The sequence below is a fragment of the Arachis hypogaea genome, chromosome 15, assembly GCF_003086295.3.
Source record: "Arachis hypogaea cultivar Tifrunner chromosome 15, arahy.Tifrunner.gnm2.J5K5, whole genome shotgun sequence".
In the NCBI taxonomy this organism is placed as follows: Eukaryota; Viridiplantae; Streptophyta; class Magnoliopsida; order Fabales; family Fabaceae; genus Arachis; species Arachis hypogaea.
The window spans coordinates 4662161-4675229 of NC_092050.1; the positions used below are offsets into that span (position 1 = coordinate 4662161).

At 33.5% G+C, this 13069-nt stretch overlaps 2 protein-coding genes and 1 long non-coding RNA gene across 3 annotated transcripts; 1 reads left to right on the forward strand and 2 right to left on the reverse strand.

The window, feature by feature from the left end:
• Positions 1-388: 388 nt before the first annotated feature.
• On the reverse strand, positions 389-4454 carry LOC112747728 (protein EARLY-RESPONSIVE TO DEHYDRATION 7, chloroplastic-like). Its single transcript, XM_025795913.3, has 4 exons — positions 3447-4454; positions 3028-3194; positions 1335-1419; positions 389-823 (listed from the first exon to the last, which is right to left on the reverse strand). The coding sequence occupies exons 1-4, from the start codon at positions 4415-4417 to the stop codon at positions 634-636; spliced, it is 1413 nt and encodes a 470-aa protein (XP_025651698.1). The 5' UTR covers positions 4418-4454; the 3' UTR covers positions 389-633.
• On the forward strand, positions 4446-5783 carry LOC112747729 (uncharacterized). Its single transcript, XR_003174960.3, has 2 exons — positions 4446-4580; positions 4844-5783. It is a non-coding gene; the product is annotated as an uncharacterized lncRNA (long non-coding RNA).
• On the reverse strand, positions 4733-11040 carry LOC112747727 (alpha-mannosidase-like). The gene is made up of 28 exons (XM_025795911.3): positions 10788-11040; positions 10621-10704; positions 10401-10489; positions 10147-10321; positions 9925-10044; positions 9764-9847; positions 9579-9650; positions 9230-9444; positions 9059-9152; positions 8623-8790; positions 8431-8520; positions 8135-8200; positions 7998-8054; positions 7697-7916; positions 7338-7477; positions 7093-7152; positions 6944-7003; positions 6783-6854; positions 6647-6694; positions 6447-6566; positions 6301-6366; positions 6093-6205; positions 5912-5996; positions 5647-5757; positions 5451-5546; positions 5312-5359; positions 5141-5209; positions 4733-5022 (listed from the first exon to the last, which is right to left on the reverse strand). Exons 1-28 carry the CDS (start codon positions 10998-11000, stop codon positions 4831-4833), a joined length of 3027 nt encoding a protein of 1008 aa, XP_025651696.1. The 5' UTR covers positions 11001-11040; the 3' UTR covers positions 4733-4830.
• Between the last annotated feature and the right edge of the window lie 2029 nt (positions 11041-13069).

Genomic DNA, 13069 nt, shown 5'->3' on the forward strand with positions numbered 1-13069 from the left:
AAATAAGATTAGGTGAAAAAAGAGTAGCCAAAGATAGTTAACAATAAAGTTAAAGATCAAAGTGCAAAAATATCGCACTAGAAAAAGCAATGTATTAAGATTAGGTGACAATAAATCTCGTATTTATATCAATCTGAGTAGATCCAAATACTGAAAATAACATGAGAAAATGATGTGTAACTACCTTAAGTGATAATGAAAGTACAAACTAATTAGGGCTGATTTTCCAGCACTCAGCTGTGCAATATCTTCCAATGTTCTAAGCACATTGAAATTGGAGTAGAAACTAAAGGTAGCATAATATTCCTCGTTCCACAGAAAGTGAAAGTGGTATGATACTATAAACGCACTTTGGAAACAACTTATGCCAACAAAGGATACATGCAGCTCAGAATCAAATGTAAACTTCATTAAAATTTCTAACATTCATCCCTAAACATTAGTGAATTTTTTTTCATGCCACAAGAGAAATAAATACAATAGCCACACTTTACACATGTACATGAATACACTAAAAGCAACAAATGATATGTTTATGTTCTCAACTTCTCATGTTCTCTCCGAGAAAAAAGTAGGTAATGGAAAGCTGACATAAGCTTTACATAAAATTAAATTCAACTAATCTTCGCATAATTACTTGGAACTTTTGGCCTTAAATTCCTCAGCTGCAGCTTTAAGACCAGTTTTGGCGAGGGAGGTAGGTTTAAGAGCACTCTTAGGGTTAAGAGCTTTCCTAATCTTGACAGCAGCCCAAGCAGCACTCAAAGCATGACCAGCAGCACCAAGCCCTTCCTTTGTCGCCTCAGCAGCCTGATCTCCATATCTGCAGTATAAAAATGTCCAATATCACTTCCGAACTGTTAGAGAACGAATGGAAATTCAACCACACATCTAATGTCAATGAAAATAAAACACCAAAAAGATTTCCTAGAATGGATGTCGTTCTCTAAGTTGTAAAAGAAATTTCATCTGGACTCACATCAGAAAGGAAATCAAGGAAAGAATTTTGCCTATAACAATTTAACAATACACCAAAATGCAATCCTTATATAATTTTAAAGCTCTGCTGGTTTCTTTTGTTGGTAATTTTCTTATAAAATTACACCAAATTCAATGCAATCCTTGAGCTCTGGGTATTTGATGCAGGATTTTACATGCCACAGTGAAATTACTGGTGTACTATATGCCCCCATAATATCATAACAGTAGAATAGCCAGAGAGCATGAGCTTTTAAGTTTAGGAAATACAGATGATACAATCAACATATTAAAATCCTAATAATATACCTATTTTATGATCTAGAATTCTAGATTATACATCAAAGAAACTTTACCTATGATTGACAAGCTCAGTTGTTACATCGGATGATGTTGACATTACATTTCTTCCAGCTACTTCGACAGCATCACACACTTTATCTGTTTACAAGAAAACAAAAACACAAAACAGTATGTAAATTTGGAAATTCAAACTTTTCCAGGATAGATCTATCACAGGAAAAATTAGCAGTGTAATAGTAGTTAGGTTGGTAAAATATGAAGTACCAACAGAATCATCGCCAGTTGATCTTAAAATTACTAATATAAAATTGTGCAGCCAGATAAATATAAATGATTACAGACAAACAGATTTATGGCAAGGCTGGAAAGCCCTAACAATACCTAAATGCAGATCAAGGAGATTAGATGAAAAGCAAATGATTACGGGAATAAAAAAAGGGCAGCCCCGTGCAAAACATCCTGCATTACACAAGGTCCATGAAAGGACCGCACCCAAATGGGAGAATGTAAAACATCTAACCCAATGCAGACATCAGTGGTTGATTGACTTGAACCTGTGACCTTCATATCACATGCCGGCATCTCCACAATTTCTCTAATGTTCTCTTTCAAATGCTTAAGGGCTTATTTGGGTGAACTTTTAAGAAAAGATCTTATAGAAAAGTAAAAGTAATTTTATGTTTGGATAACTCATGCAAAAAGATCTTTTTATTTTATCAATTATATTTGGGTATAACCATATAAAAATAGTTTTTTGTTTATTTGTTATGTGAAAAACATCTTTCTTTTAAAGAAAAAAGATCTTTTAAAAAAAGATGTAAATTGTAACTTTTCAAAAAATATGTTTTTTTTTTTTAATTTTTCTAGTACTTTTACTTTTACTACTAAAAATTTACCAAACACGCTAAAAAATAAAAAAAAGATCTTTTTTCGTTGAAAATTTTTTTTTATCAACTTAATGATGCCCAAACAAGCACTAAATGATTAATCAAAACTAAAAAATGGCACATAATCTAACTGACTCTGATCTAACAATTCAGCATCATAGACAAAACACCAGCATTCTCAAACTCCAAACAATTAATGTAGTTTACACGTCTCTGTAATCAAATTATAGATTCTGATTGCAAAATAACCCAATGATAAGGGATTGACAAAGTAAACATGAAACAATCATTATGATATTCCAATGGCATCATCCTCTGTTGTAAGCACATATATGAGTGACAAACTCGGTGTACACTAAAATATTTTTCAATCTCATGCTAAACTTCACAACTATTTGAAAACAAATAAGATAACTCTACATCTAAAATATCCTTTAGATGATGCAATATAATTACAAGGGTAAAATAAATATAATACGCAGCCAACAACGTTACACCTAAACAGATTGTAACATTTACCAAAACAACTCCTATATAGGCAAACATCCCATTTCCACCTCATTCAGTTTCTGTTATATTCCTATAAATGTATAACAAATAGAAAGCATGAACTTTGAAGCCCACAAAAAGAAAATTCTTAAGAAGCTAACAGTTATATCTTATTTTCTTTTATTTGTCCAGAGAAGATAGAGGGTCATCTACTTATTCCCTTCGTCCCATATAGTAACTAGGAAGATATTTCGTGTTTAGCTATAGGATAGAGTGTGCAACTCCAAGCAGCAAGCAATATTTTGCTGATTTTGCTGGTGCATATTGATTAACAATATCAAATACAAGCAACAATGTAACTTTGACTTACTGAATCCATCCAATGATGCAAGCACAACTTCCCCTGGGAGCATGCTGAAGAACTTCTTTCCTGCTTTTGAGTTTGCCAATGAACTGGCGAAGAATCCAGAGACTTTCAGGACACCGGACAGGAACCCATTTGCCACCTTCTCTGTCATTTTACTCACTCTCTTAACCCTTAAAAGAAAAACAGAAAAGAAAAAGAGTGTCAAGTATATAAATAGCTCAAAACTGATAAACAAGAAGAAAAGACAAGTATAACAACTCTAACTTCTTTGGCTACAAAACATTAGCTAGAAAACAACAATCACAAAAGATTGAGACACTTTAAAATACTACTTTAAATAGCAAGAGATTTAAAAAATGAAACTTTGAGCAAAGAAAGAACAACATTATTACAATAACAAGATCATATAACACCAAACAAACCTTCTAATCCGCTTCATGGTTTCAGGGCTAACTTGAGCCTGCGAGCGAGGGCTCATCCTCTTCTTCATAACCTCGTTCCCCCATTTCAACCTCTCCACAGTCACATCCCCACACCAAAGAATCCCCTTGATCACGTGCCCGGAACCCGCCGCAATCATCCTCGCCGCGGTTCCACTATAATCCTCCACATTTGGGGCCAGCGTGGTCCAATACGCAGCGCTTCGCTCCTCCAACATCTCCTTCTTCTTGGCCGAATCTAAATCCTTTGGCGAAGTCTCCTTCGCCAATGAACCATCTAGAACCTCCCCTTTTTTCTTCGAACTCTCAGAAACCTTCTGCACCGAGAAATTGCTACAGCTCTGCAAAACCGCGTCCAGCTCCCTCAACAATCCCTCTTGCCCCTTCGACGCAATCGTCAACCCATAGCTCAGCAGATCGGAACCGCTCTTATCTTTCCCGCGGCTACGCTGATCTTCTTCGTCGGAATCGGAATCGGATTCGGATCCCTTGGGGGGTCGGAAGGAGAAAAAGTAGTGAGAGTCGTCAACCTTGACGGCGGTTTCGTCCTTGGCGAGGGGCCATTGGATCTCGTCGGCAACGCGGGCGTAAACGGCGACGGCGCTGTCACCCTGCCGGAGGCGGATGATGGAGAAGTCGCCGGAAGCGAGCTCGACGCTGTAGTGGGTGTCGATGAGGTTGAGGATGGCGCCGGGGATCCTGATGAGGACCTCCTCGGTAGCGGCCGGTGGAGCAGACGGCGAATGAACACTGCCATCGCTGCTTCCGGTGTCATTTCGGGGAAATAGGGTTTGGACAAGGTCGCTGAGGTCATCAACGTCAAGGGAAGGGTAGAGAGAACTCTGCTGTTGATAATTAGGTTTTTGGAAGGACGAATTGGCTTCGGGGTTGGAATCGATTACTTCTGGGTAGAGAGAGTTTCTGGGTTTAGGTTTTTGGGAGAGGGAATCCATTGATGAACGAGATCGAAATTCGGAAACTTGTCACTTCAGTAACACTCTCACCCAGGTGTGGATATTCATATTGTTGTTCTTTTTGCGAGGGAAGCAAGCTGGACCAATCGAAAACTGACGCGTGGCGCCAACTCATTTTCTGAAGCTTCCCGCCCGAATACCGGTATGAACTTTATCTTATTTTATTTCTGCTTACAGTTATGTTACGCGCTTCGGAAACAGAAACACGTTCCTTTTTTATTTTATTTTTTTTATCTTAAGTGTTAAGAAAAAACATCCTAAATAAAATGGTGATATGATATTGTTGGACCGACATTAATAATCTCAATTTTGCTTTTGTATTATTATTCATAAGATGCTGATTTTTGTTTTAACGAAGATCCTTGTACTAATTAATGTTATGTACATTGTTTTCAAAATTTCAAGAGGAATGTACGTATTTCCATGGGGCCAAGCTCAACAAGAAGATGGAAACTGTTAACAGGTCCACCTTTAAGTGGTGGTGGTGGTTGTTGCCCCTTGTCGCCCTCAACCTTCCATGTCTTCTTCTTCATGTTTGACTTCTCTTGGTTTGCTGATAAACTAACCTCCTTTAATTCCTTTATCTACAAAATGTTTGAGGAAAAAGCACTAATTACCAATCAAACATTTAAACAAAACTGTTCTTCACTTGGACGGGAAAAATTTCACATTGTACTCATCTATGGGAGAGTGTTAAGTTACCTTTTTTGAGGCAAACATTCTCTTCAATTTAACTTTGGCCAAACTTGAATAGTGAGCATCTTCACCTTGCTGGTTTAGCATTGAAAAAACATGAGGCAAACTTTGAGTAATTTGGTAGCAGAAAGAAAGTTAGCATCAAGTGATTCCTGCTAATTAGTTATAATAGTTTACCTCATATAGATGTGCCAAACGGAGGAGCACACTGCCATCATCCAATTCCTGCAAAATGCATCGAGTAAGAGAGCGTGCGTACGAATTGCGCGCGCACGGGTGCAATGCAAGAGCAGAAAACTATTGTAGCTAAGTGTACCTCAAGAGTTATCAAAGCAACATTGGGAGGCAAGCTGTAATTTGGGTCCATCAAAGTTCCTTTGCTCAAATACGAGGACTTCCAATTTCCTATGTTCTGATCAATTATTCAACATCGAATATATGTTATATGGCAAATTGGCAATGAAATGTAGCATAACATATCAAGTAAATCATGTCATAGTATGAAGGCATACCTCGTGTGTAAAAGCCAATAAGAGTGGGGAGTAAACTTCCTGACCAGTTGAACGGCGCCACCGGGAACCATCTCCTAGTTTGTGGATGCCCATGTAATAGTTTCCTCTTACCTAATACAAAGAATGATTTTACTTCAGAGTGATTTACAATTATCTGCATTTCAGTCAAACATATATATGCCTTAACATGAACATTCTTTTTTCATTGAATCAATTAGCTAGGAGGATGTGTAAAAATATAAACTAATCGGTGATGTTGGCATACTGTTAGCCCTTGGCATTTATCATCTATGCAAACTTGTTCATCAAGTGATTCGCCTACTCCTCTGCCATCCTCGGTGAGCATGCGCCTTGTGTGGTAAGAAAAATAAGCTATGAGTGAGTGTTCTGCATACAATGAAATCTTACTGAAATAACATGTAATTTCATGTTGTTTGGTATTGTACCTATGAAGCATTAGTTCCACCTCACCATCTCTAATGCTCGCGCCACCAGTGGCACGATCAACTAGGACTGAGAATTCAGACTTCTTATCCTTAATATAAATTCCTAAATTAAGCTGCAAAGGGAGACACAAGTAAAGATAAAACATTTTTAGAAAAACCAAATACCAATCATTAGCAACATGAAAAATAAATTGAGTGAAGGCCTTACTGGATAATAGTTTCCTGCTACAGGTTGATTAACTTCAAGGGGCCAATCTTCCCTATAACCTCGAACCTGCATAACCATTTTTTTCGGTTTACATCACCGGATTCTTCTTTGTCAATGGAAGAAAAGTTGTGTAATTAAGAGTTTACCCGTTTGAGAAAATCTCTTCCATTAGAATCAGTATAAAATTCCTTGTTTGTAACCATATTTGATGTCATTTGTGTGATCACCTCTTTCCCAACTTCATCATCTGTGGGAATTGGACCAATCTGCACAAATGAATTTGTCTTAAACTCATTACCTTATCTGTTCATAATCCAAACAAAGGCATAGTGCTAAAGTGACTTACAGTGTATTCAACTTCAGCATGCTCTTTATCTATGTAGAGCCTAGTGACCTATCATAAACAAATAATAAGCCAATCATGCAACTCATCTTAAGAACAAAACTCTCACATAAATTGATATATAATAAGATTTTCTAACCTGGTAAATCCAAGAACTAATATTCTGATGTACCTCATGAACTAGTGGTCCTTGAACTACCTTGTAGGACACCTGTATTATATCATATTAATCCACAATATCTTGCATAAAAAAGTAAAGCCTTATAACATTTAAGTTTTGGTACACTAGCTGAAACTTACTGATCTTGAAACAATACTTGGAGAGGATCCATTAGGCCGGAATATATATGCACCAGAAGCCTAGAGAAAAAACACACACTGATATTAAAGAACACTCTTTTGGTTTAATTGTCATTGGAATGAGTACTCTGTGAATCAAATTCAAATACCTGATCCGACTCGTCGCTAGAGCCATACCAGAGATAGCTTTGCTGAATTGGTATATCAACCTGGAAAATTTGGTTTGTCAACCAGAACCTTTTCTTTGATGCATGAATTTGTTGAAGGCCAATTTTCATTAACAAATAAATATTGTAGAATTTTTTTGGTTGTGAAATTTATCATGAATGACACCTCAATAATTAAAAAAAAATGGAAATTCTTGTTTGCCTTATAAACATGCAAATTTACTTACTCCAGTTCTTGAATTATACATCCTTTCAAGTTTTCCAGACTTGGAAGAAAAGGACATCTTCAAATTTCCGGGTCCTAATTCAATGGTCTTGTTTTTCTGAATGATTGAATGTGATGAGACAAATCCATTTCTACCTTTGCCTACTCAAATTTCAAGACAATATACAAAGGCATATCAGAAGCAGAAAATATAGATGAGAAACAGAACTGGGAACTTTTTTTTTTTTTTTACAAACATTGAATTATGTAACTCAACATTAACGAAAGTAACAACCTTTTAGCCTTACTGCTTATATGATCATCCAAAAGAATCAATTCGATTGAATACAGTTCATGAATCAAAATTAAACTCGCACATACCTTTTCCCAGTGCTCTAGAAATGAAGTATGTAGTCCATCCAAGAGGAGGCACTGACACCTGAAACAGAAGCCAGTATTTTGGGGCTTGCTTTGGTGAGAATCCTAAATAGGCCTTGACATATAATTCTCTTAAATTTCTTGTAACATTATCCACTTCCACATATTGTGTTTCGACCTTATTCCCGAACGAATCTTCGACAACAAGATTAGCATCATTAACCTAAAAGCAGAGAATAGTTCTAGTCTCATTGTGCAAAAATGTACAAAGTAACCACAATAATATAAGCAAACATATACTCACTGGTATTCTGATAATATCAGAACGATTCCATCCAAGTGGATTATATACCACTAACACCTGGAATCAAGCATTAAGATATGATAATAAAATTACAAAAATTTAACCAACATTCATAAACAAAAATGTAATAACATTACCAAACTTTTTCCTTGAAGATTATTGTCTGATGTTGGTGGGCAGTAACTGATATTGAGTAGTTGACACTGATAAAATCAAATGACAGATTAGAAAGCAAAATATGAGGATCAACTTCATAATCTTCAAAAACACATTTTACATAAGTTGGATAATCAAGTACTAAAAATGAATGTCAATGCAACATGTTTATATATATATGATTTTGCAGGGCACATAGACAAGACAGTTGACTGCTTAAATCATTCAGTTAAGATGAGTTTGTTCCATAACCGTAGTATGATTTGGAATTAGTTACCTGGGAAAATACCGATGCAGGTGTTGAGTGATGAACTCCAGGATTCTTGCTAGCAAGATTAGCCAAAGAAGAACTAATGACAGCTTCAGCCTATATGAAACCAATGTGGAGAATTATATTACTGGAAAACAAATTCTAATGTAGGACACAAAAATAGATTATGATCATTTTTCAAAATTTGATGCTGCTGACCTTAGATGCTCCAATAGCGAGCCTTTTCATGTAGTCATTAGTTGTATGCTGCTTGGCAGTACCAGAAATAGCATCATGATGCTGTGCAATTGCTAGAGCATCTCCAAGGTCATAAATCTGGCTTACTGTGGTTTTCTTTCCAGCCAAGAATTCAAGTTGACGCGCTGTCTATATCGAAAAATTGAAATATTGGCAATGATCATTTGTTCAGAATTGTTGTATTTTGAGGACCAAACAAAGAAATGATTTCAGGTTCAAATCTTCTATAAGATTGAAAATGCTAAAAGCTGCTGTTAGTTGCTTCTTTTACATATTCTTTTGCAATTCTTCTTAATTTTTAAGAAATATATACAAATACATAAAGACTGATTTTATTTTCTCCGAGTAAAATAAGAATCAAAGAAGTGTGAAATCATTAAACCGATGTGAATCATACCAAGTAGTATCCACTCAGCATCCTAACATATCTCTTAAATGCAGGGCGACTGCTGAAATATCCTGTCCAATAAGCATTTACTCTATCTGCATACCTAAAAAAAATAAATCATCATCAATAATAAGAGCATGAGCTGCTTCATTAAGAAAAGAACCTTAAACAGATCCTTACGGAAAGTAGTCGTCAGTTTTCAGAGGCCATGATTGGTTTGCTGCATTTTTAGCATCAGTGTAAAGTGATGGTGTAGAATACAAAGCATTCACTCTGCCATCCTTATTAACATGGTGAATTAGTTTATCCATTTGCTTGAACCAAGTTTCTGCATATTGGTATTGGAAATCATCGCCCATTGTCCACATAACATGGTTTGTTCTAGTCACATTTGCCTATTATATGTACAAGCAAACTTTAAACTTTAAACACACTTCCTTTTATATTTATTCAATTTTGAATGGCAGGAATGAACATTAAGAAAATTGCACTATGCATTAGCATAAGATCTTGTAGATAATGGGATTACTTGTGCAACAGCAGCAGCAATGAAGTCCTCAACTCGATCTTTAACATAGTAATCAAATAGATGAGGATCATCCTGAAAATTGCATACAGATTGTAACATAGCATGAATGAGCCTCTTGGTTTAACAAAATATCTGCAATAATCCAAAAGGTTTCAACTTTCAAGTAGTAGATAGAATGTTAGAACCTGGATGGGATCATAGGTATCATCGATTTCAAAATGAAAACCTGCTGGTGGACTATAATGAACCGGAAAAGCATTGGCAAAAATCTGCAGAAAACAATCAACAGAATTAGTCATTTTTAAGCTAAAGAAATGATTGAGAGTACACAAGTTCCAATCAAGACCTGTGCTGAAGATTCAAATGTTTTGGATCCACGCCACACAACTTCGAGAGATTTATCAACTTTTCGCTTATCTCTATCCTGATAATCAATCCTAGCAAAGTGTAGAGATTCAAACCCAAGCTGCAAGAACAGTATCAAATCAAAGTTTTCATTTTTGTTCAGAACAACCACTCTCACAATTAGGATTTAATACACTTAACATTCCAATTGAAGACAACACACCTCAGCACCAAGGAGATAAGCTTGAACAGCAGAATGCCCAAATGGATCAATCTGCCACCCGGCTCGAGGGACCTTGTTGAAGTGTTTCTTGATGAAGAGATGACCAAATGTAGTTTGATCAATCATGTCTATGTAATGGGTGGTTGCTTCATCATGCATGCACCAACCACCGTTTCTGCCATCATCACAATCACATTCATTCCTCATTGACATCAAAGATAACTAACTAACTAACTAACTAAATAATTGCATACATGAATTCTAGCTGCCCTGCATCCACAAGCTTTCTCACTATTGCTTGTGTCTCTTGATTTTGTTCTACCCACCATCTATTGAAAAATGCCTGCCATAGTATACCATTCATGTTAATAGAGCAGTTAGATGACACTTTAGTCAAGTTTGTCAAATCATTTAATCAACTTTACACGAAGTTAACTGCAGATAAGTTTTCAACATATACTATATATATATTACCACTTCAGCAAACACAAATTTCCTATTTGGGTCCTTCTGCAGTGACATAACCACAGAGTCCAGCACATTCTCAACACATGCCACCTGAAAAACATTCAAACACAATACACCAATGAGGCTAGAAACTAAAAGAACAATGCAAGTAACTGTATGAGACTAAGAGGAACCTGAATAGTTCTGTTTGATCCAACATAGTATTGGTCAACAGTTTTGAGCCAACCAACATCATCATGGGAATGTGGAACAAGATGAACATTGATTTTGCCTGGGACTACACCTGCTCCAGTGTTGTGCTTTGCAGAAATCACTACTCTGCAATATAAACAAAACAATGAGAGAGCATTTAGATACTCTGAAACTGGTTTCGTTCTCTTTCCCATTTCCAAACCCAGAAAACTTGATAGTGAATACAAAAAGCCAAAGCCTTTTATGGGGAAGTTTTATTAGCATTTAATGTGTATTTTGTATTTATTTTTAATGTATATTTTATATTATAATGTATATTCTACTAATGAATAATTTTAGTATACACCTAATATGATTGTTTAGTTTAATATATCTGTTTGATATGCAAAATTAATTATGCTATATAGTATAGATTTAACATGCTCTATTGTTTAGAAATGAATTAGATAATATGTAAAAATATTATACAAAACATTCGACTAGCAATTTGTATATGATTTATATAATTATTCGAAAAATACAAAAAAATACAATTTTAATGTACATAATAATTATATTTAACCATTATTTTTTAACTTAATTGAGTAACAGTATGTACTAAATTTGATTAATGAAGAAATTTAAAAATTTTTTTAATAGTATATTAAAATTTATTTAAAGTTTATAACAGTTGATAATATATGAGTATATGACACATTAATATTCTATAGAAATTTAATTATTTTTTATATTATAAAATTGCAAAATTATTATGTATGTAAAATTATTGAAGTGATACAAATACAAAGAGTAATATATATGACAAAAATTTATTTTTTATTATATATTTAGATCAATTTTTATATGATATAAATAAATATATAGATGCAATTTTACCAATTTAAATAGTTTGATGATATATCTTCTTATTAACTGTAGAGAATAGTTGTGATAATAATCTAATTGGATAAGAATAAATTTATTTATTGTTGAAATAGTTAAATCACTTAATATAAAAATGTTATAATAAAATAATATCATAGTATATTACTATATTATATATGTGATTGCTTTTGATTTTATTTAGTTTGATATTAAATTGGTTTAGGTTCATCTTTATCAGATTGATTTTGCAATTATATTTAGATTTTATTCTTTAACCTTATAAGTAGGTTGTTCTTATCATATACAAAACACACATTTCACCCAACTAAATAATATAAAATTTATCTCAAATTTTTATTTTTCTTTTACAACCATATTTTATTATTTTCTCTGTATGAACTTCATATATTCTTATGTCAAAATAAACAAAAATTATCATATATTTTTTTAATTGAAAGTTTAAATGCAATCAATTTTACGTAAAGTTAATAACTAAAAATTATTAAATAATTTTATTAATTTACCTAAATTTTTATCTAATAATTTTTACCCATTAATTTCACATGAGGTTGTTTGTTTTCTTTATACAAAAAGAGAGAAGGATGGAATTTTCAAGAAGAAGTAAGTTTAGAATTGCATTTATTGTAAATAATTACTATGTCTGTTAAGAAATGTACTTTACTTCTATAACTGTTATGTTAATTGAAAAGGTTGTCCCAGTCCTACTCAAAATAATGACTACATCATCTTTGACACCTTCTAACTATGACTAGTGGCCCAACTCCCCTTGTCGTCTTTAAATTTTTTTTGCGTTTGTTTATACAGACGGAAGAATAAAAAGAGATATAAAATTATATTTATCAGATGAGATATAAATAAAAATATAATATTTAAAGATATAAAATTTATATATTTTATATTTATTTTAATAAATAAAAAATATTAATAAAAAATATATTTTTTATTTTTTTATAATTATATTTTGAATTTAACTAACTTATTTTTTAAAAATATATTTTAAAAATATAATATAATTTTTTTATAATAATTGTTATAAAAAATTTTTTATGATATACTTAATTTATATCTTTATACCATAAGTTAACAAAATTTTTATATTTTTTAAATTTTTTAAATAAAATATTAATTTTTATATTTTTATTTTTTATTTTTAGTATCTTATTTTATCATATTTTCGGAATAAATACAGCCCTACTTTCTTTTGTGCACAGTTTATGATGCATGGATTAAGTTATTGAAGCTCACGATTTACAAGGCCAAAAAGTGGTATATAGGAGTCACATGAATATGCATAGACGGTGATTGAGGAATTATATGAAGCAGTTACGTGTAATTTATATTATTGTAGTGAGCAACTTAACTAACATGTGAAAGGAAT

Bases quoted from the DNA above. Each gene is read 5' to 3' on its own strand.
- LOC112747728 (XM_025795913.3), bottom strand. From the start codon at position 4,417: ATGGATTCCCTCTCCCAAAAACCTAAACCCAGAAACTCTCTCTACCCA. The intron at 3,195-3,446 runs GTTTGTTTGGTG...TTTTCTTTTAAG, and splicing joins ACCATGAAGCGGATTAGAAG to GGTTAAGAGAGTGAGTAAAA. The intron at 824-1,334 runs GTAAAGTTTCTT...TTTATACTGCAG, and splicing joins ACTGAGCTTGTCAATCATAG to ATATGGAGATCAGGCTGCTG.
- LOC112747727 (XM_025795911.3), bottom strand. From the start codon at position 11,000: ATGGGAAAGAGAACGAAACCAGTTTCAGAGTATCTAAATGCTCTCTCA. The intron at 9,848-9,924 runs GTCTTGATTGGA...TGTTTTCTGCAG, and splicing joins CATTTGAATCTTCAGCACAG to ATTTTTGCCAATGCTTTTCC. The intron at 7,478-7,696 runs GTATGTGCGAGT...AAATTTGAGTAG, and splicing joins TTCTAGAGCACTGGGAAAAG to GCAAAGGTAGAAATGGATTT.